This window comes from Solenopsis invicta, chromosome 14 (assembly GCF_016802725.1).
Source record: "Solenopsis invicta isolate M01_SB chromosome 14, UNIL_Sinv_3.0, whole genome shotgun sequence".
In the NCBI taxonomy this organism is placed as follows: Eukaryota; Metazoa; Arthropoda; class Insecta; order Hymenoptera; family Formicidae; genus Solenopsis; species Solenopsis invicta.
Window position 1 is genome coordinate 15,446,270 of NC_052677.1, and position 27,544 is coordinate 15,473,813.

At 29.0% G+C, this 27,544-nt stretch overlaps 2 protein-coding genes across 6 annotated transcripts in view; one reads left to right on the plus strand and one right to left on the minus strand.

Annotated features, from left to right (window-relative positions):
• The window catches only part of LOC113003340 (dynein heavy chain 1, axonemal), a 132,388-nt gene that overhangs the window by 86,398 nt on the left and 18,446 nt on the right, over positions 1-27,544 (plus strand). Inside the window, exons 24-38 of the mRNA XM_039457520.1 lie at positions 12,341-12,495; positions 14,019-14,258; positions 14,900-14,978; positions 15,774-15,987; positions 16,463-16,625; positions 17,191-17,309; positions 17,999-18,204; positions 18,272-18,434; positions 19,644-19,804; positions 21,446-21,661; positions 22,293-22,517; positions 22,881-23,043; positions 23,244-23,413; positions 24,120-24,328; positions 26,152-26,254. Coding sequence (XP_039313454.1) covers positions 12,341-12,495; positions 14,019-14,258; positions 14,900-14,978; positions 15,774-15,987; positions 16,463-16,625; positions 17,191-17,309; positions 17,999-18,204; positions 18,272-18,434; positions 19,644-19,804; positions 21,446-21,661; positions 22,293-22,517; positions 22,881-23,043; positions 23,244-23,413; positions 24,120-24,328; positions 26,152-26,254 — 2,586 coding nt within the window. The remainder of the gene's footprint in view (positions 1-12,340; positions 12,496-14,018; positions 14,259-14,899; positions 14,979-15,773; positions 15,988-16,462; positions 16,626-17,190; positions 17,310-17,998; positions 18,205-18,271; positions 18,435-19,643; positions 19,805-21,445; positions 21,662-22,292; positions 22,518-22,880; positions 23,044-23,243; positions 23,414-24,119; positions 24,329-26,151; positions 26,255-27,544) is intronic.
• Positions 1-27,544, minus strand: part of LOC105207590 (pyrokinin-1 receptor) — a 119,805-nt gene that overhangs the window by 52,861 nt on the left and 39,400 nt on the right. The window contains exons 1-3 of one of the 5 annotated variants that reach the window (XM_039457526.1): positions 9,991-10,297; positions 9,216-9,651; positions 6,278-7,545 (exon numbers count right to left, since the gene is read on the minus strand). The exons of 1 other annotated variant lie outside the window; for it this stretch is intronic. In XM_039457526.1, coding sequence (XP_039313460.1) covers positions 6,278-7,150 — 873 coding nt within the window. In that variant the 5' untranslated portion in view covers positions 7,151-7,545; positions 9,216-9,651; positions 9,991-10,297. Of the gene's footprint in view, positions 1-6,277; positions 7,546-9,215; positions 10,298-27,544 lie in introns of those variants that run through there. 3 more of the 5 variants (XM_039457529.1, XM_039457528.1, XM_039457527.1) reach the window with 3 other exon arrangements.

A 27,544-nucleotide genomic window follows, 5' to 3' on the forward strand; every position in this document is an offset into this window, starting at 1 on the left:
AACATAACAAATTGTAATCAGGAATTGTTAAAGAAATGTAATTTTTTGTTTAAAACAAAAATATAATAAACGCAAAAATATATTAATCTAGACGATGATTATGACAGCATAAACTATAGCATTTATCTTTATAATATTATTTTAGAAAATGGAAAAGTAGTATTTTATAATCTTTTATATAATTGAATATTTATTTATTAAATATACAATTTAATTTCAAAATATAGCTGTAGTGTTCACTGTTGTACTGTTTGTAAACCGGTTTCAGTGTGTTATGATTCGGATGCATTCGATTCGCGTCAACCGCAAAGTGATTACTTCAAGTGTTGATAAATTATGTACCAATAGTAGTACAACTGTGAGAATATTACGTGTTTCTGTACTCAGCGTGTATAATTATCAATGGTATTGATCATACAACACATAATTTTTATATAAACAATTTATATTTACATAAACTATTTTATCGTTATTGCAAAAGATCTCCCGCCCCCATATATAAATTCTGTCACAAACTAAATGTAATAAATGTAATACTAATTTTATATTTAAACCATAAGTATTTATTTTGTAAACCTTTAATTTTAATACAATGTGTTTGATAAAAAAAAATTAATTGTAAACTTTGTTTTCTTGCAACGTTACAAATAGTGACTCAGAACATTTTGTTTCTTAAATTAATAGAGATAAGAATGTCGCGTCCCAGATTTTATCATTTCGCTCTATATTTAACGTTTCGTTTCATAATGTAAGAACACGTGATCTCTCATAGACTATGCATAGCGACGAACACAACATTTGAAACAAGTACAAGAATAAGAATTCTATATACAAATGCAAGCAAATAAGATTAAATATGAAATAATTTGTCACGTCCGCGAGAGAGACTGTCAAAATTTCTTTTTCTTATTTCTTCTCGAAGAACTCAACGTGAGGCCGGGCGACTCCGTTGAGTCTCTTGCGCGGGACTTGACGTAAGAAGAAGGCGCAAATGCTGCAGCCTAATAGCAAATTGTTGATAATTAATATCGAAAGGGCGCCAACTAATGTGGTAGCCCAAGCAGAGGGAAGGGGGCTCGCTTTCCGATCCTTTTCCGTTTTCTTATTTACCTCATTTGCCTCTTTCTCTTTCTTTTTCACCGTCCTCCTGTATTTTCGTCCTCTACAGACGTATGTAAATTTATGCGTATTTGTATAAGTATGTATATTCACAATTATTTTCTTTCTTTTGCCTTCTCCGGAGCCTCCCTAGTTTTTTCTTTTTTTTTTTTGACGTACGGACCTTGACTGTGGTAATAGTGAAAGAGTGGAAAAAAGAGAAAGGAGAAGAACTCTCAGTCGGCTTAATTAAAAAATCATGTAAAACCTTTAGCACAAGCGGAAAGTAGACCCATCATTATGGATTCAGCGGGATTGTGTGAATGGGGGAAAAAGAAGCAGGGCTCAGGTTGAGTGAGGTGAGAGAGAAAACATAACGGTTACGGTGATGAGTTCAGAAAGGAAGAGGAATATCAGACAAAAATTCACAAATAGACTTATAATGAATTACAGATAGAATTATTTGCATATTAGTAAGAGTATATTTTGTTAAGCACAGCTACTCTTTTAACCACTGACGTATCAGGTACAGAACCCTGCCCACCCGTCTAACATAGAAATAGCATAGTTTGGAAAAAATAATCTTCGGCAATGTCCAGGGCAAAGGGGAAGGCGGAAGGAATGCTTCCTCTATAATTCAGCGCGAAAAATTAGCGTTGTTACGCCGGTTGTAACAAATTAATAATGTTGTTGCTTCCAAGCTCTGTTTATTGCGACGTTTGCGACTCAAATCAGGGTATTAAACTATTACGTTCAAGATCAATCGCATTCGTAGTTATCACGTTGAACATAATTAACATTTGCTTAATAATGATACTGGAATATTAGTAACAGCATGTAATAGCGAACTATCACTGTATTGAGATTATAATTACGAAGCCTGGTTATGATGCAATTCGATTTGGTCGACCTAAATCAATACTTCCTTCTTCTTTTGATAATTTTCGCAGATCAAGATACTCTTATTATTTTTGATATTGATTGCTTTACATTAATATTTTTTTCTTCGGCTTGGCAGATAATATTAAACTCGTACTTTATAACAGAGATATAATAAATGAGTACGAAGTACTTATAAACAAACGATAATGTAGAATATATAGATTGCATAATACATTCAAAATAATAATTAAAAAACTCATTTCGCGACAGTATTTTTAAAATCAAACTTTGAGCAAATTTATGTTAATTATTAATACATGCTAAATATTTTTATAAAATTTATAAGAAAAATAACATATTTACACATAATGCAAAATATGGCATTGATCCTTTTTGACACCAGGTCATAGAATTATGCAAATTATTTTTATCTTTCCACTTTTTGTCACATATAATATGTACGAGTATATTACAGTTATATATCTCATTTATTTTTTAATATTTACGAATGACGTTATATCCTTAACATAAAAAATTCAATTGTTAGAAATCCATCTTTGCCTATCTAAATAATTATAAAGTCATATAATTTATTGTAATATCATAAATAAGAACGCACTGAAAATACATAAAAACAAATAAAGTAAGAGAAATTTCCAATCATAAACATTTCTGAAAATTAAGATTAAAGTAAGAATATAAAAATACATTCCACAAATCTATAAAACATAATCATAAACTTTTAATTTTATAATTTTACCAATTTATAAACAAGCATAAAAAATAAAATTAATAACTATGTGTAAATTCTTAGGTTTATATAATTAAGTCATGCTCAAAACTGCTGTTTTCTATAATAAATAATCAATTTGCATGTCACATTTTTTAAACAAATATATATTATCATCATAATCTTTTACTCAATCTGCTCGGTGAAACGATATTGTATTTCTTTTAAACTGTCTCTATGTGTGCACTGTAAAAATGAATTTTGTTTCGCTTCCAATATTCCAATATTAATTTCCGCTAAGAAAAGGTAACTTTAAAACTTATTTGCATTTATTCTCAAGGAATAATAAGTCATTAGAATTCAATCTCTTTCATACAGATCATAGTTTCAATCTCTTCTGGATTGCGTCGAGAAATTCATAATATGATTGAATATTTGAAGCATACATGTAAACATCATAACATAGAAATCAATATTTGCACATCACAAGTTTATCAACAGCAACAGAGAATTCCCCTAATTTCTGAGTTTCAAAATCCATAATCAAAAAAATAATAAAGTCTCAAGTGTCTTCGTATTATTTTTCTTTTTTTAGAAAAAATGTGGGCACGTATAATATTATAAAACTGTTCGGGATAAATTCCGATCGGAATTCAATTAATCCCTAAATTTCTATTGTGTGTTCTAGTGAAAATCATATCAAATAATTCTGGAATCCATTTTGTACAGTTCTATAATTTGTGACTTATTAAGAAAAAAAAAATATATATATATATTTATTTATTTATTGATTTATTTATTTATAAATGGCCATCAATCAAAATGCGGAATCAAATGCGGAAATTTTTTTATCATTATGTTTCAAGGATAAAATAATTCAAGAATAAAACAGATTCTTACAAAGTGACAAAAATTTATTTTTACTTGTATAATTTATACAAATAGAATAATACAAATATAAATATACATTTCTATTTATAACACATTTATAAATATTATATAATCTACAATTCTCAACATCGGCTTCTTTCAAACCATACGCAAAACGCTTGAAAAGTGCTAATGGGAAGCATAAATTCTTCAATGGAACATTGACTTTTCACTATTTGTTATTTCAACGTAAGAATTCTCAAATTATGCATGCTAAAATGATTCGAATGCGAAACTGCGCATTGTTATCTTCTAAACATATTGAGAATTCCAAGCTATCTACACATTTGTCATTACCGCTAAAAAAAATGCAAACGTTATTCTGTCAAAATTAAATTAAATTATAAGAAACAAATACTTTTAATTGTCATTATACAATAGAACTTTTGTACATGAAATGGCATTTGCCATGTTTCTGGATAAATTTAAACAATGGGGCAATGCCTACAAATATTTATTACAGTAGGTTTTAATTCAGTCTAAATACAAATAATATTAGCAGCATAGTATTAAAGTCAGAATGCAGTGTCTGAGAAGAATAATCTACCAGAATCAAGAATAAGAATATTTTATCTAAGATATATCTTAGTCTTGATTATATCTGATTGTGTTAGTCTTGTTATTGCAAAATTTAATTTATGTACAATTATATGTTAAAAAAATATTCCAATATTATTTTTAAAAAATACAATAATTGAATCAATAGGCTCGAATATAAATATTTTTTTATAAAAAAATATTGGTATTTTTTCACTAATAAATATTTTTCGTTACACTTGTTTTTACACTCATGCAAAGGAAAATTCCAAACATCTCTCACAGTAAATTTATCTGTAGATAAATATCTTCTCTTAAAACGTACATTATGAATGTTTTTCTCGCGCATGGATTATTGTAACGCCTCTAATTTGCGGAGTATTTGATATTTCGAAATATACGCCACAATCTTTTCCGCCCCTCTATACACCCACTGATGGCGATATCAATGGCTCTGTAAAAAGCAGATTCCGCGCGATTCACGATATGTCGATAACACACACCAAGTCACGATTATAAACAGCGAGCAGCAGGAAACAGCAATGCACGCACGTCGATCCGTAAAGATGAATGGCGGTTGGTTATGTAAGCCACGGGAGTATTTATACGTCGGTCCAAAATAGTCGACAAACCACGTTTGAAGGTGGCACGTTTCTCTGATAGCATATGGTTGTCGACACACTTTTTATCGGCAGCACCAACATTCGATCGCAACATGAAATGTTGCGTTTGATGACTCAAACGATGCCGACGTGATATTTAAATATTTGTCCACTCTCTTTCTAAGAAAATTAGCGATGATTTATTGTACAATTAGATATTTGCATAATGATATACATTCCAGATTATATTTACCAATTGTAATAGAATGATTAGTATTATCAACTGGATTCTGTTTATTTTTATTGTAAATCAATTTGAGAACACTTTTTTTTTTACTTTTATCATTGCAGTGCGCCTTTAAGATATCGCATAGGCGGGTGCAAACTATTTCCAGATTTGTTGATATTTCGGATTACATATGCTTGCCTCGATGCTCTACTCGTGCGAACAGCATACACGGTCGATCGCGGGGAAGCCAATATTTCAATGTTTACTTATCGAGATTTATGACAACACATGTGGGAAGAAACACTCTTCTAACTGATACTGCGAGAGTGCTATATCCCGAATTCCAAGGCCCGATAACTTCAATAGTGATAAATCCAAGGGAAAAAAGTATAAGAAATAACATCTGCGCATACTCTCATATTTTCTGACAAAATAGTTATGCAAGTCGTTTGTGAAATTTTGTAATCACTTAATAATTAAAGTCTATTTTCATAATGCTATTTTACATGTTAAATTTTCCAACATTACGATAAAAGCACAGTAATTATATAATATTCAAATGTTTAATAAACTAACTTAACGTACGTAATAATATTGCAGCATGCAAACTGTCACAATAAATCGTGTATGTATATTAAACACTTAACAATATCTGTTAAGTGGTAGATATCCATATGTATATGGACAGTGTGCATTACTTAAGTGGTTAAAAGCTTTAAAACACAAGGGAAACATTTATGTAATACCTCCCAAAATTTTGCTAAAATTTAAATTTTGATACACATATTATTAGATATTTTTTAATAAAGCAAAAATTGATTTACGTTCAATTCTACTCAAGTTATTTTTTAATTTAAAAATTTATTAATCTTTAATCTTTTATACTTTAGTTATTATAAATTATTTTACCAAAATTTATAATAACGTCAACATAAACATTATAATCAGGTGTTTTTAATTTAGAATATAGTATAAACAAAGAGGAAAAATATTTTAATTACGAATTATTAATAAATTAAAATGAAGTTTTGTAATATTTTACGAGAAAATTGTTATTATACTCTTCTCTACAATATTATAACGTTATAATATATAACATAAATTTATAACAGAGAGAGAAAGAAGGATAGTATGATAAAATTTCTTTGTTGAGTAAAAGCGGCTTGAGAAAACATCCTACACTATGCTATTAACACATACGGATTTGCTTCGTGCATGTATAACATCAAAGTACAATTTAGAACCGAGGTTCTATCAAAGGGAACTTACCGGGATTTGATTGAGATTGATGTCCGATTTATCCCTATTGGGACAATTTGTAGTGTAACCGGGCTCCTGGTTGAACCGCCTGCCAAATTTCAGGAGATTCCTCATAATCATGGTATTCATCACGATGATAAGTACGAGCGGCACGATCAGACTCGCTATACTATCGATGATACTAATGATTTGCATAGTTCCCATGTATTCGGGCTTCAGGTCGCATATTTCATCGCCACCCGCGTTCTTCACCACGCCGGCGGTGACGAAGGAGTATGAATGGCTGGCCAAGGCAAGGATCGTTAATATCAAAATGATCGTCTTTGCACGCGCTACGGTGCACATATGCGGTCGATGCAGTGGATACTGAACGGCGATAAATCTCTCGACGGTGAAGGCGACGATTAGCCAAACGCTGAGTGAACTGCAAACCGCACTGACGTACACCAAAGTTTCGCACCAACCGTTATTGTTAAAGACTTTCCATCCGATCGTACTGTTAAGCCACACGAGAAGCAGAGATATGAGAAAGCTGAAATCAGTTGTGGCTAGTGCAGCTAAATAATAACTGGAGCTGCGCAGCTTTAGATGAGTCTTAAGGAAAACCACACATGACAACAGGTTGCCCACCAAACCCAGCAAGATGATAGACGGTATGTAGTATAGATGGCAGAAATCCAGAAGGAAGTAGAGCGAGTGGCAAAAGCTGTCCGATTCCTCGTCGTAACCTGGCTCGTGGCTATCATTTTGGTAATCGTAGGACGTGTAGTTTGACCAATCCGTCGGCGACGCCGATCTTCGGAATCGCGACAAGCCGTCGATCGTTGTCGGTATCTGGTGACATTCCCAAGTTTTGCTCGATAGTTTTTGAAACACGAACATGATTGCTCTCGATTGTAAGATTGTTTTCACACAAAAAAAAACAATGATTTTCTTCGATTTCCGTTGTTTCAGGAAATTGTTCGATCCAACGCAGTCGGTCGTGATGTGCAAAATGCGTCAGTGTAAAAAATACATTTCAATATTATTAGCCATTCTCCAGACTCGTTGGTATGACGTCGTTGATATAGGCCAGGCCAGTGTCGATCACAGAGTTGCACGGAATGCTCGAATCGAGTGCCAGGCAAAACGATTGTCCAATGGGAATTCCCAGTTCTTTCTCGCAACGCATAATTCACATTGATAAAACCTGTTGAATATGGTCGTATGTATTTCACATTTGACAAGAACTTATCGAAGTCATGGATAGTACCGTTGACATGAACCACGACAGTGTCCTGCGTAGAATCACATTAAGTACTCGAATCGTACGTGATGAGCATCATAACGAGTTCGATAGAGATTCTTTATTTTTTGTCTACAAATACCCAATGTTACGCTCTGCGAAAATCGGTTAGCGATATGATTAAAAAAAAGCTTGACAGAGCTTCTCTAAATTTGTAGACAATATAAGTAATAGACTGTAACATTATGGATGAGCTCAGAGAATTAGTCGTTTAGTTGGCATCATCTGTTCATATATCTTTATCCAATTAGTCACCCCCGAAAAAATTCATAATTAAAAAAAGCTATTTAGTCTAACACATTTGATTGCAACGTGGGTTGCATCGTACGCATTCCGTTGCGAACGAATGCATGGTGTAACGATTGGAGGTGTTCCAACGTCACATCGCTGACACGGACCATCGGTATTGAGCGCAGAATTTCATTTAAAATGTTCGAACAATTCGTTTTCATTTAAAATCCGAATACTTTTTTCTGTCAAAACGTCTATTTGGATGACATTATGGCCATTTATACTTTAAGCTTGATTATATTCGATTCAATTACGTTTGCAGCAGCATGCAACTGAACAATGCAATTTCACGCACATGCATTTCACTCGAATAGATTCGATTTCATTTAACCGCATATTTGCTCGCTTTTTAACTTATTTTTGGATTTTACGGTAATTCGTATTTATTTTATCTCATCAAAGTGTGCGCTGATTCAATTTTGAGAAAATCGCAAATCTATTATATTCACGTCAATAAATAATCTCAACCCACTTTAACTTATTCAATAATATCTTAATGATAGTGGTTTGATGACAAAATATGATTTTAACGTACCAATTCACAGTATCTGTATTAATTCCATGTTAAATAGAACAATATGTAAGTGCATTGATTGACTCGCAATTGGAGTATGATATCGGAAGCAATTACCAAAATGCAAGTGAATAATTATTCACATGCGCGGAATTTCGGATAATATAACGCATCTTTTGAATAGAAAGAGAAATCTTGCACAATACTCATAATAAGAACAAAACTGCGTCGTTAGTTTTTAGTCACCGTTCAATACAATTTTCCACGTCTTCATGAAGACGGAAAATACGATATATTAGCAGTACACCTAATAGCTTCCTATAATTGATTTCTTAATTGAATTGTCTATCTTTCTTTGTCCACTCCGCGTGCGACTAATTGTAAATCGATACGCTTTAACGCATTAAAAGCTCTGTTCTCGCCTGTGTAATATTTGATCGCAAAATGAACGCGGAAATGTGGTAGAGTTGATAAATAGCGTGCACGTTTCCGCAAGAATGCAATTTTATTGCATAGCTCACTTCGTTATTCGCTCAACCTTGACTCGAATAGATTCCGAATCTTTAGTATACAAATCGTCTCAACTATAACAATTGCGGAAGATTTAACAATTTTCCAGATGCCATGCATATTAGATAGAAGTGATATCGATTTATATATTTATGTCTTTTAAGTTATGTCTTTTAAGTTCTACTTAAAATTTAATATTAAATTTAATACTAAATCAAATTAATTTCCATATATAAATTTACTTTTTATTTTTTAGTTTTTTCGATTATTATCAAATCTAAGTGATTATTAGTCAGCTAAGTTATTAATAGTTAGTTCAGTTTTAAAATTAGCGCGCATTGACTTACCCCGTTTAATTAAATTATATAATCACTGAATCACGATATCATTTAATACACGAACATCGCTTAGTAAGCCTTGGATAAAAATATACATTCTTTTTTAATATTAAGCGGAGAAATTGTAATATTATCAGCTGCACTTTTAAATGTCATTTGTGTGTCACAGAGAATACGATCATTTATACCATCCAATTTTCTACACGCACTTTTAATTCTGTCTTTTCCCATCTTCTCGTTCGTCACTATGCGTAAAAAATTCACAGACGGAGGGAGAAGATACAATATATCTTCCTGATGTAGCAACGTCGCGCAGCATTATCGCAGATACATTGAAGGATTTTCACTATCATCACTTTATTTGACGATATTTTTTCATGATTTGGTTAAAATCCCACAAAAGATCGTCTCGTTCCTTTCTGTTGATCCTTAATCCTTCTAATTGCTAAAACATCGATTTTTTTTTTCTTAATATTAAAATTGTCCTATTAAAATTTCGTCAAAAGATTTCCGATCTTCGAATTTTCTCGATGACCTCAAACCTAACTGGAAAATGCAACTCAAAAATTTTTATTTAAATCGAGGAAAAATCGCAAAACAACGCTCGGAAACGTACGCGCCATTTGTCAGTGAGAATTATCTATAGATTTATAGCTACAATAATCGAACTATCAAGTTTATTTATAAAGCCTCGATAAAACAAGCTGAATTTCCCTAACAATCCTATAAGCACATAATTTACTTTTTTTTATCTTTATTCTACGTAAATGAAACGTTCAGAAACCTTTCGATTACTCCGTCCCATCGGTAATTAAGCTCTAACGTAGAATCAGCGCTGCAGTGAGAAAGTTTTCGAACGCGATCTACTAAACACCGCGTGTGTATGGAAAATTTATTTCACAATTTTTATATTAAGACCTCACGTAGGAAAATGTACACGTCGCGCGTTGAGAAACGGCGTCGGGTAAACTGGGGGAGCGAACCACTGTACGACCGCATCTGTGCCAGTCGAAAAGTTTCGCCGCATGCGCTTTATAGAGATCCTGTCGGCGTCGCGACGGACACCGCTAACATCGACGTCGCCAGCAGCGTTAGGTTTCACACCGTTGTACGTCTCACGGCTTCAAAGGAATAATTAGAAAAGAAGGGCATGTCGTGTTCCTTAATTCTGAATTAAAGAGATTGGGAGGTCAAATTGTTCAAAAATTTTTTTTTATGACAAACTGAATATATGTACAAAAAGAAATTTTGAGGATTTATCTATGCAACATATAAAGAAAAATGAATTTTTTATTAACAAATACTTATGTAAATATAGCTAAAGTAATTTCCGTTTTATTTTGCAATGATTTCGCGGCTTTCGATAGTTCGATCATTTGTCAAGAACAAGTACGACCTAGATGCAATATTTGCATTGCAATATTTTGATTTTAAAAAATCCTTTTAGTTTCGCACAAGTAAAAACATTATTGGGAAATTTTCGATTCATGAAATACGTTAAAATTGACGTACGAAGAAAATATTTTTATAAGTTCTACATGAAAAATATTTTATTTGAATTTCGATTTAAGATATATCGATGGCTTACATAAAATCATAAAAAGTTTCGAAACGTCATCTACTTTTTCCGCTATTGTATGTCTCTATTGTAAAAGGGTCATAAAAATGAACTAGTTGAATAATTCTTTGTTCAATGATGGGCAGCTTCGAAAGATTTGTCGAAAACTTCAATAAGTTTTGTATTTCAAATTCATAAAATTCTACAGAATTTTAGGAATGTATATGTAGATAATACATCAGTTTTTATTTAATGGAATTTTAGTCCGTAATCTTGTTAGATACAAAACTGAAATAATTAACGTTAAAAATTCTGAAAAACGCAAAAGATTTCCGAGTATGCTACATTAAAAAAATTACTAAATATTCCGATTTTTTTACAACCTTGCTAACCAATAATGCAAAGTGCATCCAATCATTGCGTCAAGTTAACTTTGAGCTTCATAAATAAGAGATATTCAATGATTACCAGAGAATCTTTTAGAAAGGAAGAGAACACACAGGTGTGTCATCCCGATCGACTAATCCTCAGGCCGGAAATAAAATTACTCATCAACGCGACTTCTTCATACCCCGATTTTTAAATTCACGAAAATAATATCTCATATTTTTCCCTAACAACTTTTTTATTGATTTTAAAAGTGTTTCGATTTTAAAACAGATTGATATTATAACGTATTAATCAAGAAAAAATTAGTGAAAATAAAAAGATGCGCTATTCGTTTTAATACCGTTGGATTTTCAAGAAAATCAATTTTAATCAATATATTCGTTTAACGTATTTACGTAACTTTTATTTGGACTGTACGGTTTTAATTATCTTTGCAATCAATCCTTACTACGTTAGTTTTCTAATTCGATGGCTTCGTTAGAAATGTAATTTTAGTACTACGCTGCAGAAGTTAGCAAACTTCTGTTGAGTAACAACAGTTGGTTAGTTTCTACATACGTAGACTACATTAATTAATAATTTAGACTAATCAAATAATGTAGTCTATAACGCATTAAATGTTACATGTTTAATAGACTTTATGTTTAATGAGAAAATTTAATCAAATTTATACACAGTGTAAAATGGGTAAAAAAACTTCTCCATTTTTATGCTAAAAATTGCATTAAATTAAAATATGGTATAATAAAATATTATGTAGCTTACATTTAGAAATATCATGCTACGATGTTATTTTATTTTCCAGACAAAACAATTTAGTAATGGCACAATGCAGAAATAGATAGAACACTAAAACAAGCTTTGCATTATTACATAATACAATGCAAACTGAATTATATAGCTATGGTATGATAAGCTTAGCACAATCTATTTTGCAGTGACTGAATTACGGAATGCAACACTGATTTTCGTAGACATTTGTCTTGCGATAAATGCGTGGTTTACAAATATTTTAATTTACATTGCTGTTTGTATTAACAAATACAACAATTATTAATAAAATTTTCTCAAATATATTAATCAAATTTTGTAAAATTTTTATGAAGTTTTTATTTTTTATATTTCTATAAAGTAAAAATAAACGTTTTGTCAGAAATAACCATAAAATAATATTTGAACATTTCAGTGTTACAAAGTCCTAAAACACACTTGTACATGTTTGAAAGGTCAATTACAACAAAATGGTAAATCGTTTACAACAGTTACCTCGTATGTATTGAATCCAAAAGCTGTAACAATCGGTCAACTGTATGGCGAACACGATCCCAATACACACGAATGGTAAGTAACATATTATCGATTATACATCAAAAAAATAAAACTGTAAAATTATAGAATTTTAATTTAACTTTGCAATCTGACATGCCTTGCATTGTGCCACAATTACAAATTTTTGTGAGCTTTTTTTAAAAATATGTCATCGAATATAAAATAAAAACGGAAGTTGTAAATTAAAATTTCAAATAAAAGTTGTGATTTGGCATGCATTTATATAATACTAATTTTAATACATTTTATATATTATTAGAGGGGGCTAATAAGAGTATAGCGCGGCAATTAATGTTCAAATTAAACTGTAAAATTTTTCAAAATTTATTAAACATAGACTATGTAAAAAACACGTACGTTTCTTTCTCTCGCGTATTTCTTCATTAATAATAACACTGTACTCTCATTAGTTCTGTTTAATTAGCATATTGCTAAATTTTGAGAAGTCAAAATTATAAAAAATTTATTCTCAAGTTTTTTTTATTTTTGTCTAATGTTTTATTTAAAGTCACCCAATTTACATGTTTGAAACATTTTACATCTACGTTAATTCAAACATATATTGATTGAGTTCTGCTTTATTGATGAACGTATTATTATATATTATACAAGTTTGCAGACTATAGCTACAGCTGCTGTAGCACTTATAATCAATATTTTAATACAACTAAACTTAAAATTAATGTTTTATTACTTTTGTTTTTTTTTATATTATAAAACAATAATTACCAAATATTGTTAAGTATGTATAGTAAAAGTTGAATTCGAAAGTTTAGAATTATCTGAAGTTAAATCTTATAAGCAGCAACTTTTATATTTCAAGAATCTTCTTTTATTTTAACTAATCAACAACAAAACTAAATTAGCAAGAACATTTCGTAAATGCTGTATTACATTATCAACAAGAATTTTCATAAAAGATAGAGGCCTTTGTTGAACATTGCAGTTTTAAGTTTATTACGATAAATGAGACAAACTTTCTTAGTAGAAATCTCGTTTTATCTATTTTTCTCGTTTGAAATAGATATATCACGATTCTCGTTTCTCTTTATTTAAAAAAGAATAATAAAAAAAATACAGAAAAGAAATGAAAATAAAAGATGTTGTCGGAACTACAGCCTGTGCTCTAATTGATAACCTTTAGCACGTTCAGTTTTTGCTCGTGTTTCATATTCTAAAAAAATTATTCTGTCAATGTTTTTTTACGAATTTTCCGAAAGAAAAAAATTGTAGAATTCACAACGGAACAAGTTTATAGCAATTTTACCGTAAATAATTCATGTGCTAAATTTAATAAGATATAAGAAAATATATTTATATTTAATAATAATTAATATATAATAAATTTTCTATTAGCAATGCTAAATTTTCTATGTGTTTGTGTGTGTGTGTGTGAGCGCGCGTTTGCATAATGATCTATTTAGATATGAATATATTAGATGTATATTAAATTCCATGACATCGATAAATCAAGAAAACCTCCAAAATAGACACGAAATTCAGGATATTGAATGCACCGCACGTCCGATTTGCAGGACAGACGGAATATTCCCAGCTTTAATACGAGCGGATATAGAAACAGAGAATAGTGATAAACGTTGGTATATTTTTGATGGACCGGTCGATCCAGTGTGGATCGAGAATTTAAATACTGTCCTGGACGACAATAAAAAGCTTTGTCTCACGTCAGGGGAAATCATGAAACTACTACCGACTCAAACCATAATGTTTGAAGTATCAAATCTTCGAGCAGCATCACCAGCTACAGTTTCTAGGTAATAAAAAATTAATTTAATAAACTTTAAATAGTTTCTATTACTATAATAAAAAAACAAGTAATATCAATAATATCAATTATTCTTAAATACTAAAATGTTATAACCAATAAAACGATTTTTTTCTATTTTTTCACGATTCTATTTCTTCACGAATTTCTATTTTTATACGAATTATGCTGCAAACTATATAATCCTTTACACCTGTTTTGTGAAGTGAATTAAATATGTTGTGTGTATAATAAAAGTAATAGAATATATGCTTGAAATATTCAGTGTACAACTTCTTAACAAATTCGTCTGCTTTAACTTGAATTAATGATAAAACTTATAATGATAAATAGCTACAATACGAATACAGCTTTTACGTTCCACGAAATTTGAATACATATTAATCGTGATTACGACGAAAAATGATCTAATGGAGAAAATCTGATAGCGAAAGAACGAAATAACCATTAATTACAAGGTTTCAATAAAATGAGTAATTATATAAATTAAAATTAATGTTTTGATAAATTTAAGTATGGCAGATTTTTCGATTGTTATTAAATATTATTAAAAAGATCCATTGTTGTTTGTTGTAAAATAAACTACGATGTTGATTTTTTTAAATTTTCTAACATATATATTTTTATTAGATGTGGCATGGTGTATATGGATCCAGAAAACTTAGGTTTGCAACCTTTAATCGATTGTTGGATACGGTCATTGCCAACGGTAAATCAACGTATTTTTTTACAAAATTATTCTTTTATAATATATTAAAAATAAACGAAAAGATATTAATAGTAGATAATCTTAGTCAATTGAAAGTTTAATTTGTATACAAAAAAGAATTCGTATTTAAATTGCATAACTTCTTGCTATAAATATTTAGCGTAATTACATATTCTCGGATTATTTTAATAAAATTGTTATAAATTAAAATGTAATAAATTAAATTTTAAATTAAAATTTTAATGAAAATTAAACTTCAAATTAATTTATATATGTGTGTATGAAATAATGCTTACAATTATTTTATTCTTATATATTTTTCCGATCTCCAATCAATCTTCAGTTAACAATAAATAAATTGAACTACAGAGTAAAACAATTGTAGGACCTTTCAATAATTCTAGCAATCAAAAGAAAAAAAAACGGACAAGTGAGAATACGCGCAGTTTTTGAGGCGCAACAATTTAATTGACAATCTAAAATATACAATACAAATGCTTCGACTCGACAGCCTGTAAGAGCATGAGACATTTGTGACTTTTCCATAATGCACTTTGGACGATTGTACACTGAAGATGAATCGAAATGTTTGTATTGTATATTGAAGATTGTCAATTAAATTGCGCCTTAAAAACTACGCGTACTCTCACTTGCCCGTTTTTCTCTTTTCGATTATTTGAAATATAATAACATATATTTTTTGTGCATGTCGCAATTAATTCGTGCTATTACTACAAAGTCAAATTTGTAAAAAATGCAGTTACCTAAAACAAATCTAAATAACTGTTTCTGCAGACGATGAGCGATTACATCGAAGAAATAACCAAGTTAACAACTCAACTGGTGCTTCCTGGTCTGAAGATTATACGCGAAAGTTTGCGAGAGATTGTAAGAACAGTAGATTCAGCCGTAATTCAATCTTATATAAATCTAATGAACTTCAGAATTGGACCGTTGACTGGACGTGACGGAAAACCAACACCAAGTTTTGCTTTCCTAAAAACTATACGTAAGTCACATACAATTTAATTGTAATATTATACATGTGTGTTGCTAACATGTTCATGATAAATGACAAGTTTAGAATAGCGTAAACTCTAAACTACTTTACAACATGCAATTGCTGCACGTACATAGTAAAGTCAAGTTAGTTCAATACATCTGACTACGTGCTGTTGCAAGTACCATCAGTTTCTATTCATTAACTCTAGCCAGCACCTTACAATATAGAATCACAATCAGATAACTAAATCAGAAATTGAACTTGGACATTTTGCTTCACTAAGACTTCTAAATTAATTACTACAAACAATGTAATGAATCATGTATCATTAATCAAATTTCGAACTATTAATTATCATTATAGAGAATAAGGAGGATCAACGAATTTTTATTATATGTAAAAATGCAATGTTATATTTGCAATGTTATATTTGCATATTCACAAAATTACCGTGAACAGCGCTTCATGTTTAATATTATAGCGGATTTGCTGTCACCATGGACTGCTTTTGCTACCGTTTGGGGATTAGGTTCAACTTGCGATTACAATAGTCGTTGTATATTCAGTGACTGGTTGAAAAAAGTACAAAAGAATGCACAGCATAGCACACCATTTCCAGAAGAAGGTCTCGTGTTCGATTACAGGTGCAAATAACAAAGAAAATAAATATAAAAATAAGTTAAAAAATACAATTTATTTTTATGCTGATATACTTTCTTCAACGATTATATATTTAAAAATTATACAAGAATTAGTACATTAAATTTCAAATAGAAAAATATTTATAAAGTAAAGAAAAATAAAGAAGAATATAAAAATAAAAGAAACAAAATATGATACTTGATACTTATAAAGACAAATAGATATTATCTTTGCATTACTTTGGATATAAATTATTTTTTGTCTTACTTTACAACATTTTATAATAGACATTTAACATTGACAAAGTTTTAAATAATTATTGAAATCAAAAATTTAAACTTTATATGTAAAATGTAAAAGTAACTAAAAAAATTATATTTTTGTTAACAAAATATGTCTCTTTCCATTATGATTTTTTCTATTCTAAGAATAAAATGCATTATTTACATATAATTTTTTCTGTGAATAATACGGATTAGCAAAGTATGTAATCCTTTACACATGTTTTATGAAATTAATTAAACATGTGTTATGTACATAAAAAAATTAATAGAATATACTGTTCAGATTACACGATGGTGGATTTACTGATTCAATTGAAGGTCAAGAGCCAATTTCACCGAAGTGGTACAAGTGGTTGGACGGAATTCCATCCATCAGAATAAAGCCGGAAACCAAATACATGGGTAAGTTACGGATATTTCATCAGGAAAAGTTAAATATTATTTGTGTAAATTAAATATTTTAAATTAAATATTATATATAATATATAAATATTTTATATTTACTTCTTTACGGAACATGTAATTAACTTATTAATTATCTTATACAATAACAAAGAGCAAATAAGCAGCAAAGAGAGCGATCTCTTTAATGTTAGAAGATAGAATATACAAAGAGGTTGTGTCAGATACTCTGCGTTTTGCAAAAATGGATAATAGTTCATTTTAATTTATCTTTAAAAAATTTAAAAGAATTTTAATTTCTTCTTTAGTCGCATAAAATTAAATAATAGCAGAAAATAATGCGCATAAAATTAAATAATAGCAGAAAATAATGCACAAATATATTTTTTAAAAAGTTTTTATTTAAAAAAATTAACTCTGAGTTAATCGCAAAAATTTAATTATGATTAAAAAAAACTATAAAAAGTGATTTTCATATCTATTAATAAGGAAACATTAGTACGACACATTGGATGTCGTACAACACATGTTTATGCAAAGTGTATCAACAAAAATTAATCAATATAGTATCAATAAGTATTATGGATCTTACAAACATTGTATACTTATAATATTTTATCTTGTATTTTTTCGAAATGGTACAAGCTCATACTTCATTTGATATTCTTGAAAAATAATATCTTTTTTAGATATCATAATTCCAACTACGGACAACATACGAAGCGCGGCGTTAATCGAATATCTCCTCATTAACGAAACAAATGTACTTTGTGTGGGTGAAACCGGAAGTGGCAAAACTTTGACGGTGTCGGCGAAACTGTTACATAACATGCCAAAGAAATACATTTGTGATTTCATAACGTTCTCGTCGCGAACCACGGCGCATCAGACGCAGGTATAGCAGAGAAGCGATGTATTCCTCTTTCGAACAGGAAATGAGATTAATACTTAATTTTGCGCAGGATTTAATTGACGTGAAATTGGACAAGCGACGTAGAGGTATCTACGGGCCACCGATTCTGAAAAGGCAAATTTTCTTTATCGACGATTTGAATATGCCGGTACCGGATATATATGGCGCTCAACCACCGATTGAATTAATTCGCCAATTTATGGATTTTAGCGGTAAATGAAATTAACAAGATTAAACAACTCATAATAACGCACTCAATTAACTGAGTCGATACATAAATCACTGTAAAGGTAAAAAAGTATACAAATAAAGCATACATGAGAAGATATAACACAAAAATCAAGTTAAACATGAAATATAGAAAAATGATCGCAAGTACGTATACTCGTAAAAAATTTATTATTATTATTAATTTATAAGCAATTTTATTTGCACTTATGTTTTATTTCAATATGCGATCATTTTTTGAGACTACGTATAATTTTTATTTTGCATAAATATATCTACAGAAAATGTTTCAACTTTTTCAACTTTGATAAAAAAAGAAAAAAATTAACAATATCTACATATTATAAATAACATATCTTAAAAATTATACAATGTGGTCATAATAAACGTCAATGAAAGAGCCTTTCATTTTTATGTCATAACAATTTAAACATTTTTTTATTCGAAAGATTCATGATCGTATTTCTTCGTTAAAACCTCCGTTTAAAATGTGTTTTGCACAGATTGTATTGTAGATAGGAGAACAAGTAAATTAACTTTTAAATTAACGAACACTTTACTTTTGATCTTGCAAGAGCTTTTAAGAAAGCTTCCCTTAAAAAGAAATTAATAATCCTTAAAGACTTATACATGATAGTCGGAAACACTCGGAATGGGATTACCGTAATAACAATTTTTGTACACATCTTGAAAAACGGAAAATACCCATGTATAAAAGTTTATCAGTTTATGATTTAGTAATAATAAAATATTTGCCTGCGGTATGTAGGGTAGAATACATTTAGAATTCTAATAAATTTTAATAGCCTATTTATACGAAGGTAATAGTCCCCGAGGCAACCATGCCATTGAAATCGATCTCTTACGTGGGTGGAATCCAATATTGTAGATATAAGGATCTTACACATGGGACGTGTTAACGTATTTTAGTTACGATATAAAACAAATTACATAATCGTGGAATTCTACATTAAAAAAACTGCGTGTTATCCGATTCTCTAATTATCTTCCCATTCAATTATTACTGTGCTAAGCTGTAATAAATCAATAAACTTTTAGAATCTTGTTTTTTTTCTCATTTTCTTTTTTGAGCTTAAAACATTGATTACAAAAACTGATACCCTGCTTACCAGATACGATAAGATAGCGTACAATGAGTGATCAAACTTTAAATTGAGATGGGTTTTATTTAGGTTGGTATGACAAAACGGAAATCGGATCCTTCAGGCTGATCGAGGACATGAATTTCGTCGCAGCTATGGGACCTCCGGGAGGTGGAAGAAACCCAATAACTGCCCGACTTTTACGGCATTTCCATATTATTGCGTTTCCAGAGATGGAGGACGATGCGAAAGTGAGTTTGCCTGGTATTTATAAAATTGTTCGTTAAATACGTTAACGCTAATTGTTCACATTTATCGACGATTGTCCCCAAGAGAGATCGGTCGTATTATTTTTCCTAGGAATAGAAATGTAAAATTCTTGCTGAAATTACGTTCTTGTTGAATAGAAAAACGAGATTGCTTGTATGACATTTTCATGTAAAATTTCAAGCATATGGATATCAAATAAGAAACGAAAAAGTTTAATGTTAGTTACATAATTTCGTAGTTTTATATTACATTTGTTTTAAGCACAAAAAATACGAATCTGCGCATAGAATCGTAAAAATGTAGAGGAATAAATGTATACGCGTGTGAATATGAACATATATATATATACATGAATGTACATCACATATATATATGTACATAAGGGAGGAAGAGAGGAAAAGAGAATGAATTAAACTAAAAATTATTACCATTGAATCAGTTGTCAGACAATTTGTACGTGAAGAAAGAAATAAGTATAACAAGTATAACACACCGATACAGCGTAACAGCTTTACAAGAGAGACAAATTTTAAGTTAAAATTTTCATTTCGTAATATTTAACGAAATTCAGCTTCGCGAGTTACCACGTTGTATGTTGAAAAATTCGATAAAAGAAAATTTCCGACGACGCAACATTTTGTTATGCCCGGAACTGCACGTACTTAACGCGTACGTTTCCTTCCACTGCGTCGTCAGGTTTTCTTCCATCAAATCGACATTCCACGCCCAGTCGCGTATAATCGTGACTCGTAGGAAAGACGGAACACCGTGGCACCGTAGCTCACACTGTTTGCCCTGTTCCTCCGTGCCCGTCGCAATTAGATGTCGTAAATCGTGATCATACCGACCATAATTTATCATAATCACCTAGCCGCTTGATATAATGGAGACCATAATCAACTCTGCCGACTCCGTGCACTCGTACAGACCTTCTGTACACGTTTCAGCCAAGGTCGACGAGGCGGGTCCGAGTTTAAGTATCACTGATTAAATATTCATATCAAACACATTTATATTTCTGCGGAGGATTTTCCCGGTTCTGATACATTTGAATCATTTATCTAACATTAGTTAATTAAATATTGGATCAAGAAAATTATTTATCAATGTTATGTACAATAAATGAAACAATATATAAATTTTAATTAAGATTTTAACTAAGGCAACCACTTTTTAATATGAGCTTGTGCTCGGCACGTGTTGGTTGATGTTATAGGCTGTCCTCATTCCAGATTTTTTTTTCTTTTACAAGCTAAATTGAAGTTTGATATTAAAAGGTATTTTCGATATTAACTTTTTGTTAAAAAAAAAAATTGTCTATGTATCATTTTAATTTTTAAACGCAAACATTCTTATATCTCATTATAATAAAAATTTTATTAGAGTAAATTTAAATTAAATTGTGTTATAAGTAAAATTAAATATATATCTCTATACGTGTACTAAAAAGCAGTTTTAATTATTCAAAAAGTCTGTCCAAAGAAAATGCTACTGATTTAAGATTAATCTAAAAATTTATGAAAGTTAAATATTGAATATGCAAATGTATCTTGGTATATGATACTATATTCAAAATTAAAGGTAAACGTACAGGTCTAACCGCTTTCATATTTAATTTACAGTCGCATATCTTTAAAACAATCCTTGACACGTGGCTGTCGAATACACCAGAACTTTACAATTTGCTCGACGACGTAGTGGACGCAACTTTGAAAGTTTTCACAGTTATACGCACCAAAATGTTACCAATTCCCAATAAATCACACTATATCTTCAATCTTCGTGATCTGAGCAAAGTCTTCCAAGGTATCCTTATAGCAGACGCAAGAAAAATATTAGTTAGTATAACTTTTTAATATTTCTAAGTTAAAAATTAATTATATTTAAATAAAAAATAATAATGCACTTTTTACTTTTAAATAATGCACTTGTCGATAATAATGGATTTTTTGTACGACGAAGAAAGCCGTATAAAAAAAATGTGTGTTCAAGTGATGGGAGTATATAGTCAGACGTGTATAGTCAGACACACCTCGGCTTTGGTTCATGTATGCATAAACGCTTTTGGCATTACACGAGCATATGGTTATTATAAAATTGATATAGCACGAAAAAGAATATCTGTTTCACAAAGTGAAAAAAAATATTGCTCAAGTGGCTTTATACGCAACAAAGCAGGTCGCACTATGTATAAATCGATAAATGTTGCTTGCAATCCTATTGCTGTAAAAGAGAGATTAATTTAATCCGATTTAGTACTTTATTCATACACTGTCAGCGTGAAATTGAATGCTGCACTTTGTGAGATTTATCATGGAGACAAAAATACGTATTACTATAAGATTATATATACCGGAAATCAACACACAGTCAACAATTTTTAATTTTTCATACAATTAATTAATTTATGTGAATTGATTTATATATTATATAACATTTCTCACATTTGATTTATTTTCTTTTATATAGGTTCGCGAAAAGTTGTTATTACTTTGGTATCATGAGAATATTCGAGTCTTCAGCGATCGTTTAATTAACGACGAAGACAAAAACTGGTTCGATCAATTTTTACGCGTTGTATTGAAGAAAAAGTTCAATTGCGACGCTGGCGAGATTATCGGAAAAAAACCGTTGTTTTATAACGATTTTTGTAATCCTGCTGGAGAATATGAACAGATAATAGATATCGAAAAAGTAATTTATTATTCTTAAAGTAAAAAATTAACATATAATATATATTAGTATTAATCAAATGATTTATAAATAAAATATGTGTTAAGAATTAATAATTTATCAATATAGTACTTAATAATCAATAATAACTAATAATAAATCTAGCAGTAAATATTAATTAATAATAATTAATATTAAAATTTAATAATTAATACTCCTAAAGTATGTGGCTATTACGGCTGGATACTAACACCTATAAATAGTTTAAAATGCAAATTTAATTTAGAATTTACACTTTTTGGATATTTTTTAAAAGGCTTTTTATAAATATGATTATAAATAAAGATCTTACTTTATTAATCTTTTCTACATATTCATGTATAGATGAGAAGTGTTCTACTCGATGCTTTAGACAGTTATAATGATTTAACGACATCGCCAATGCAATTGATTCTTTTTGAAGATGCAATAAGCCATATTTGTAGAATAACACGGATACTTCGACAACCTGGAGGGAATGCTTTATTGCTTGGAATAAATGGATCTGGTACGCTATAATTATTGAATTATTTTCAGATAAAAATATTATTAACTTTATAATTAATAACATTTTTATATTTTATATATATATATATATATATATATATATATATATTTCTATATATACGTTTTTCTCCGTCTAAAAATTTACATGGCATCTGATAGAGACACGGAATACAAAACAGAATATGTTTTTATTCTTGTTAGGACGTCGAAGCTTGACAAAGCTTTCATCGTACGTCAAGGAATACAATTGTTACCAGATTGAAGTCAACAAAGCTTATACGACTCACGACTGGCAAAATGACATTAAGAACATAATGCTAAAAGCGGGGTTGCAGGCTCGACCTATAGTCTTTTTGTTTTCTGACACGCAGGTAAAATACAGAGCAGGAAACTCAAAGTATATTTTAAATTAAAAATTCACAATTCTCTCTCTAAAAGGTTATAATCACGCTTTTATTTATATTATGATGAAATAAATAATAAATATAATGAAATAAAATTGTATCTTTTGAACAGATATTAATAATATTGAAACGCTGTTGAAATATTTTACATCCTTAACGAAAAATTTCGTAAAACAGAAAGCAAAATAACTAAGTTTAGAAATACAAAACGTTATTAACAAATTATATTATTTTCACAATATTAATTATCTAAAATTATTATACATTATTACGCTGTAATTGTTTATTGTTATAATTATAATAATCTTTTTATTATCACACTTTTTTAACTAAATTAGACATTAAAATCTTGTTATAATTATATACTTTGTAGTTAAAATATAAAAACATTATTAAGTAATAATTAGGATTATATAAGCAGTGTTTACTATAAATTATGTGTAAATATTTATTTTTAAATATACGACATCATATAATTATTACACTGATAAGTATATGATTTCTTTTATTTGAGAATAAACATTCACGCATAATTTATAATAAACTGCTTATATAATCCTAATTATTACTTTATAATGTTTTTATAATAACTTTATTTTCCGAACACGAAGTTCTATTTCATATATAAACCATTTCTCCGAGGTATTTTCTACGAAATTATACGTCGTTGTAGATAAAGAATGACTTCATGCTAGAGGATTTAAACAACATCCTAAATAACGGAGACGTTCCAAACATATATCAAGCTGATGAAGTAGACAAAATATATCAAGCAATGCGAGCGCCAGCACAAGAGGCTGGACTACAGATCAATAAAAGCAACCTTTTCTCCGTTTATGTGAAAGCAGTCAAAAGCAACTTACACATTGTCATTACAATTAGGTACTTTTTATGAAAAAAAAGAATATATAAATTTTAATATCATTCTGTTATTACTTGAAAGTATTTGAAATTATCTTTTAAGAGTGTCGTAAATTTTATAAAGCATGCTTCTATAAATAATTAATATCAATTTGTGACGTAACTTGAAAGAAATCGCAATATACGAGCATTTATAAAAAATTAATGAGATTTATGCGATGTCAGACAGTTTTGTAATAGTAAAAAAACGTGACTTTCGCCAATAGCTTTAATAAAATATTAGGCACGCAATACTGTCGAGGCACGCAAATCGAATTGTTGTTCGTCACGATATGATAATAATAAATCCACAGTAAAGATTCACTCGTGAGATTTGTATGTTTTTACGACAAATAGACACGAATCTGTTGTATAGAGTGTCACAGAGCTTTTAATATCCGTAAAATCATTAATCGTATTTTGCGTTACATATATCATAAAGCAAAATCATGTGAAAGTAATCTCAGATGGAATGTGATAAATGAGGCATAAATGGTATTACAACTTCCACGAAAATTTATTAGATGTATTTGCTAGAATCAATATGCATATTCAACAAAAATTTTCACCATAAATTATAATCCACACATTTAGTTTAGTATAAATATCCTACATTTTCTTACTTTTATTAGAGTAAAAATTTAAAAGTAATATGGAGTTTGGAATTTAAGACAAATAATTCTTTCAAGTTGTAACAAATTATACTTCCTCTATAATCTTTTATCATTCCCCAAACTTAAAATCACTGAAAGTTGTGCAAAAGAAATATTTTTCAAAAACTTTACTCTTGATTTATAGATTATAAATATTAAAAAGATTTTATGTTATCCAATTGTATGCTACATTTATTTATATTATCGTGATTCAAAAGCGACGTAATCTCTCGAAAATAATATTATAAATGAGAAATTATACTCTGTAGTAAAACATGACGGGAAAATAGTTAATTCTACTACTAATAATAGAAAGTAATTAAAGTTACATTTAATAGTAAATAAATAAAATTAAAAAATGGTAACATGATCAATGAGAAAATAATACATTGACCGACAAATTTAATTTCTTCAGTACTTTATCTAATATATCTGTCAATTTCTTATGAAATACACAAATCACTCACAATTGAGATTGATTAATGTTAGAATTACTATAAAAATTTTAGATGTATTATATTCTGCGTTCTTCTTTTTACTAAAATATCAAAATTATTTATTTAAAATAATTTTTTACGTTTTTGTGTTTATTTTTATATTTGAAAACAATCGCAGAAAAATTATATCAATCATCAATCTTTTAATTCAAAAAGAAATTAATTTTTATATAAAGTTCTTGTTTTTCTATCTTATTTTCTTTTTTAATAAACTTAATGGAGTACGTATAATTTTATATACTTACATATTGTATATACCAAACTATAATAATTAAACCGTATGTTTAAAATAATTTGTTAAATTATAAAGAGAAAAAAAATCTTAAAGAATTTAATTAATTTTCGTCTATAAATTATTTATGTAAGAAGATTTACTAAACCTAAACGTTAATCTAAAATACATATTAGCTAAATTAAATTCAAAATAAGCATATTGAATAAATAATGTAATCCGAGAATGTTTGTAGGAAAATCTTAAGCATATTAATAGAAAAAGTTTGCGAGCTATAATCAACAAGTTACTCCTTCATATTGCTAATCATTTGTTACAAAACTTAATTATAAAATATTTTAATTATAAAACATGACCTAATCCAAATATTTTATTATTTACATAAATTTATAATTAACTGAATATTATATTTCCAATATTCAGCCCGATTGGAGATACGTTTCGCGCTCTCATCAGACAATTCCCAGCACTGGTAAATTGCTGTACTATTGATTGGTTTTGCCCCTGGCCAGATGCCGCGCTTCAGGTTTGTATAACACAATAAAAAGTGTAGCATAACTAAAAATATATTTATCTTTGCAGATTTTTTTATTATATCTCTTTTTATAAGTATTTTTAAGCAAACATATAAAAATAACTATTATTTCTATGTCGTATATATCGATCACGTATATATATATTTTTCACAAATATTATTTGTACAAATTTTAATGTAATTTTCAAGTTTCTAATTAACATGTCATTTAGAAATGTGTTTTAATATAATGCGAGAGAAATATTATGTTAAAATTTTTAAAAATGTTTTGGTATTCAGAATGCTTATAGTAAAAAAATAAAATGTATTATTTATTTAACTTATGCTTTCGTAGTCTACTAAAGGCATTTTATAAATGAAACAACAAGTATACAAAATAAGAGGTAAAAATGTAAAATATCGTAAATCTACACGATATTTAAAATTCTTATTCCATCGAAGATTTTCTACGAAATATTAAATAAAAGATTAACAGTAAATAATATAATACCTCTAATTAAATTCTATTAGATGAATTCTAATGAATAGATAACAAATAATTAAATACGTAAAATATATCAACGTATTTTTTTTAATTTAAATACAAAAATCTAAATTTTTAATGATTGACACAATCTGTCAAATAATTTTCTAAAACTAATTAATAAAGATAAATTAATTATTTTGTTAAATGTGTAGCTCTTAGTGTTAATGGGTTAATTTTTTAAATATTTTTAAAGAATTATTTAGAGGAACTGTACATTTTAATTCCAGTATGTTGTTATCCTAATATCTTCATAATTTTATGTTTAATTATTACTGTATTAATAAAAATAAGTAATAATTAAATTAAATCTATAAACTCATGAAGTATAACAATATTATACTTATTTTAAAATTATAATAAAGGATCTTAAAAGAATTACATGTAATCTTATATTAATTAAGAATTATATTTCATCGTAGCGCAATCACGTTCTTCAAATTTAAATAAAATAATTTGTAATTGTAATTATTTTTTTAATAATTATTTTAATAATTTATTTAATATAAGAATTAGATGGAGAATTTTTTTGTATATTTAGATATTTTCAATGTTTAGCTCCAAACATATACAACATTTAAATTTTGAATTTTATTTGACTTATATACAAATCGTACTTCTTATTACGGTGGATCGGAAGATAGCAATGTGCATTTAATGTCAAATACGATGAAAATGAATCTAGCGTGCAACATTTAGTAACTACGACGTTATGAATTCAGAGCTTCGCTTCCGCTCTACTCCGGAAATCTTACAGT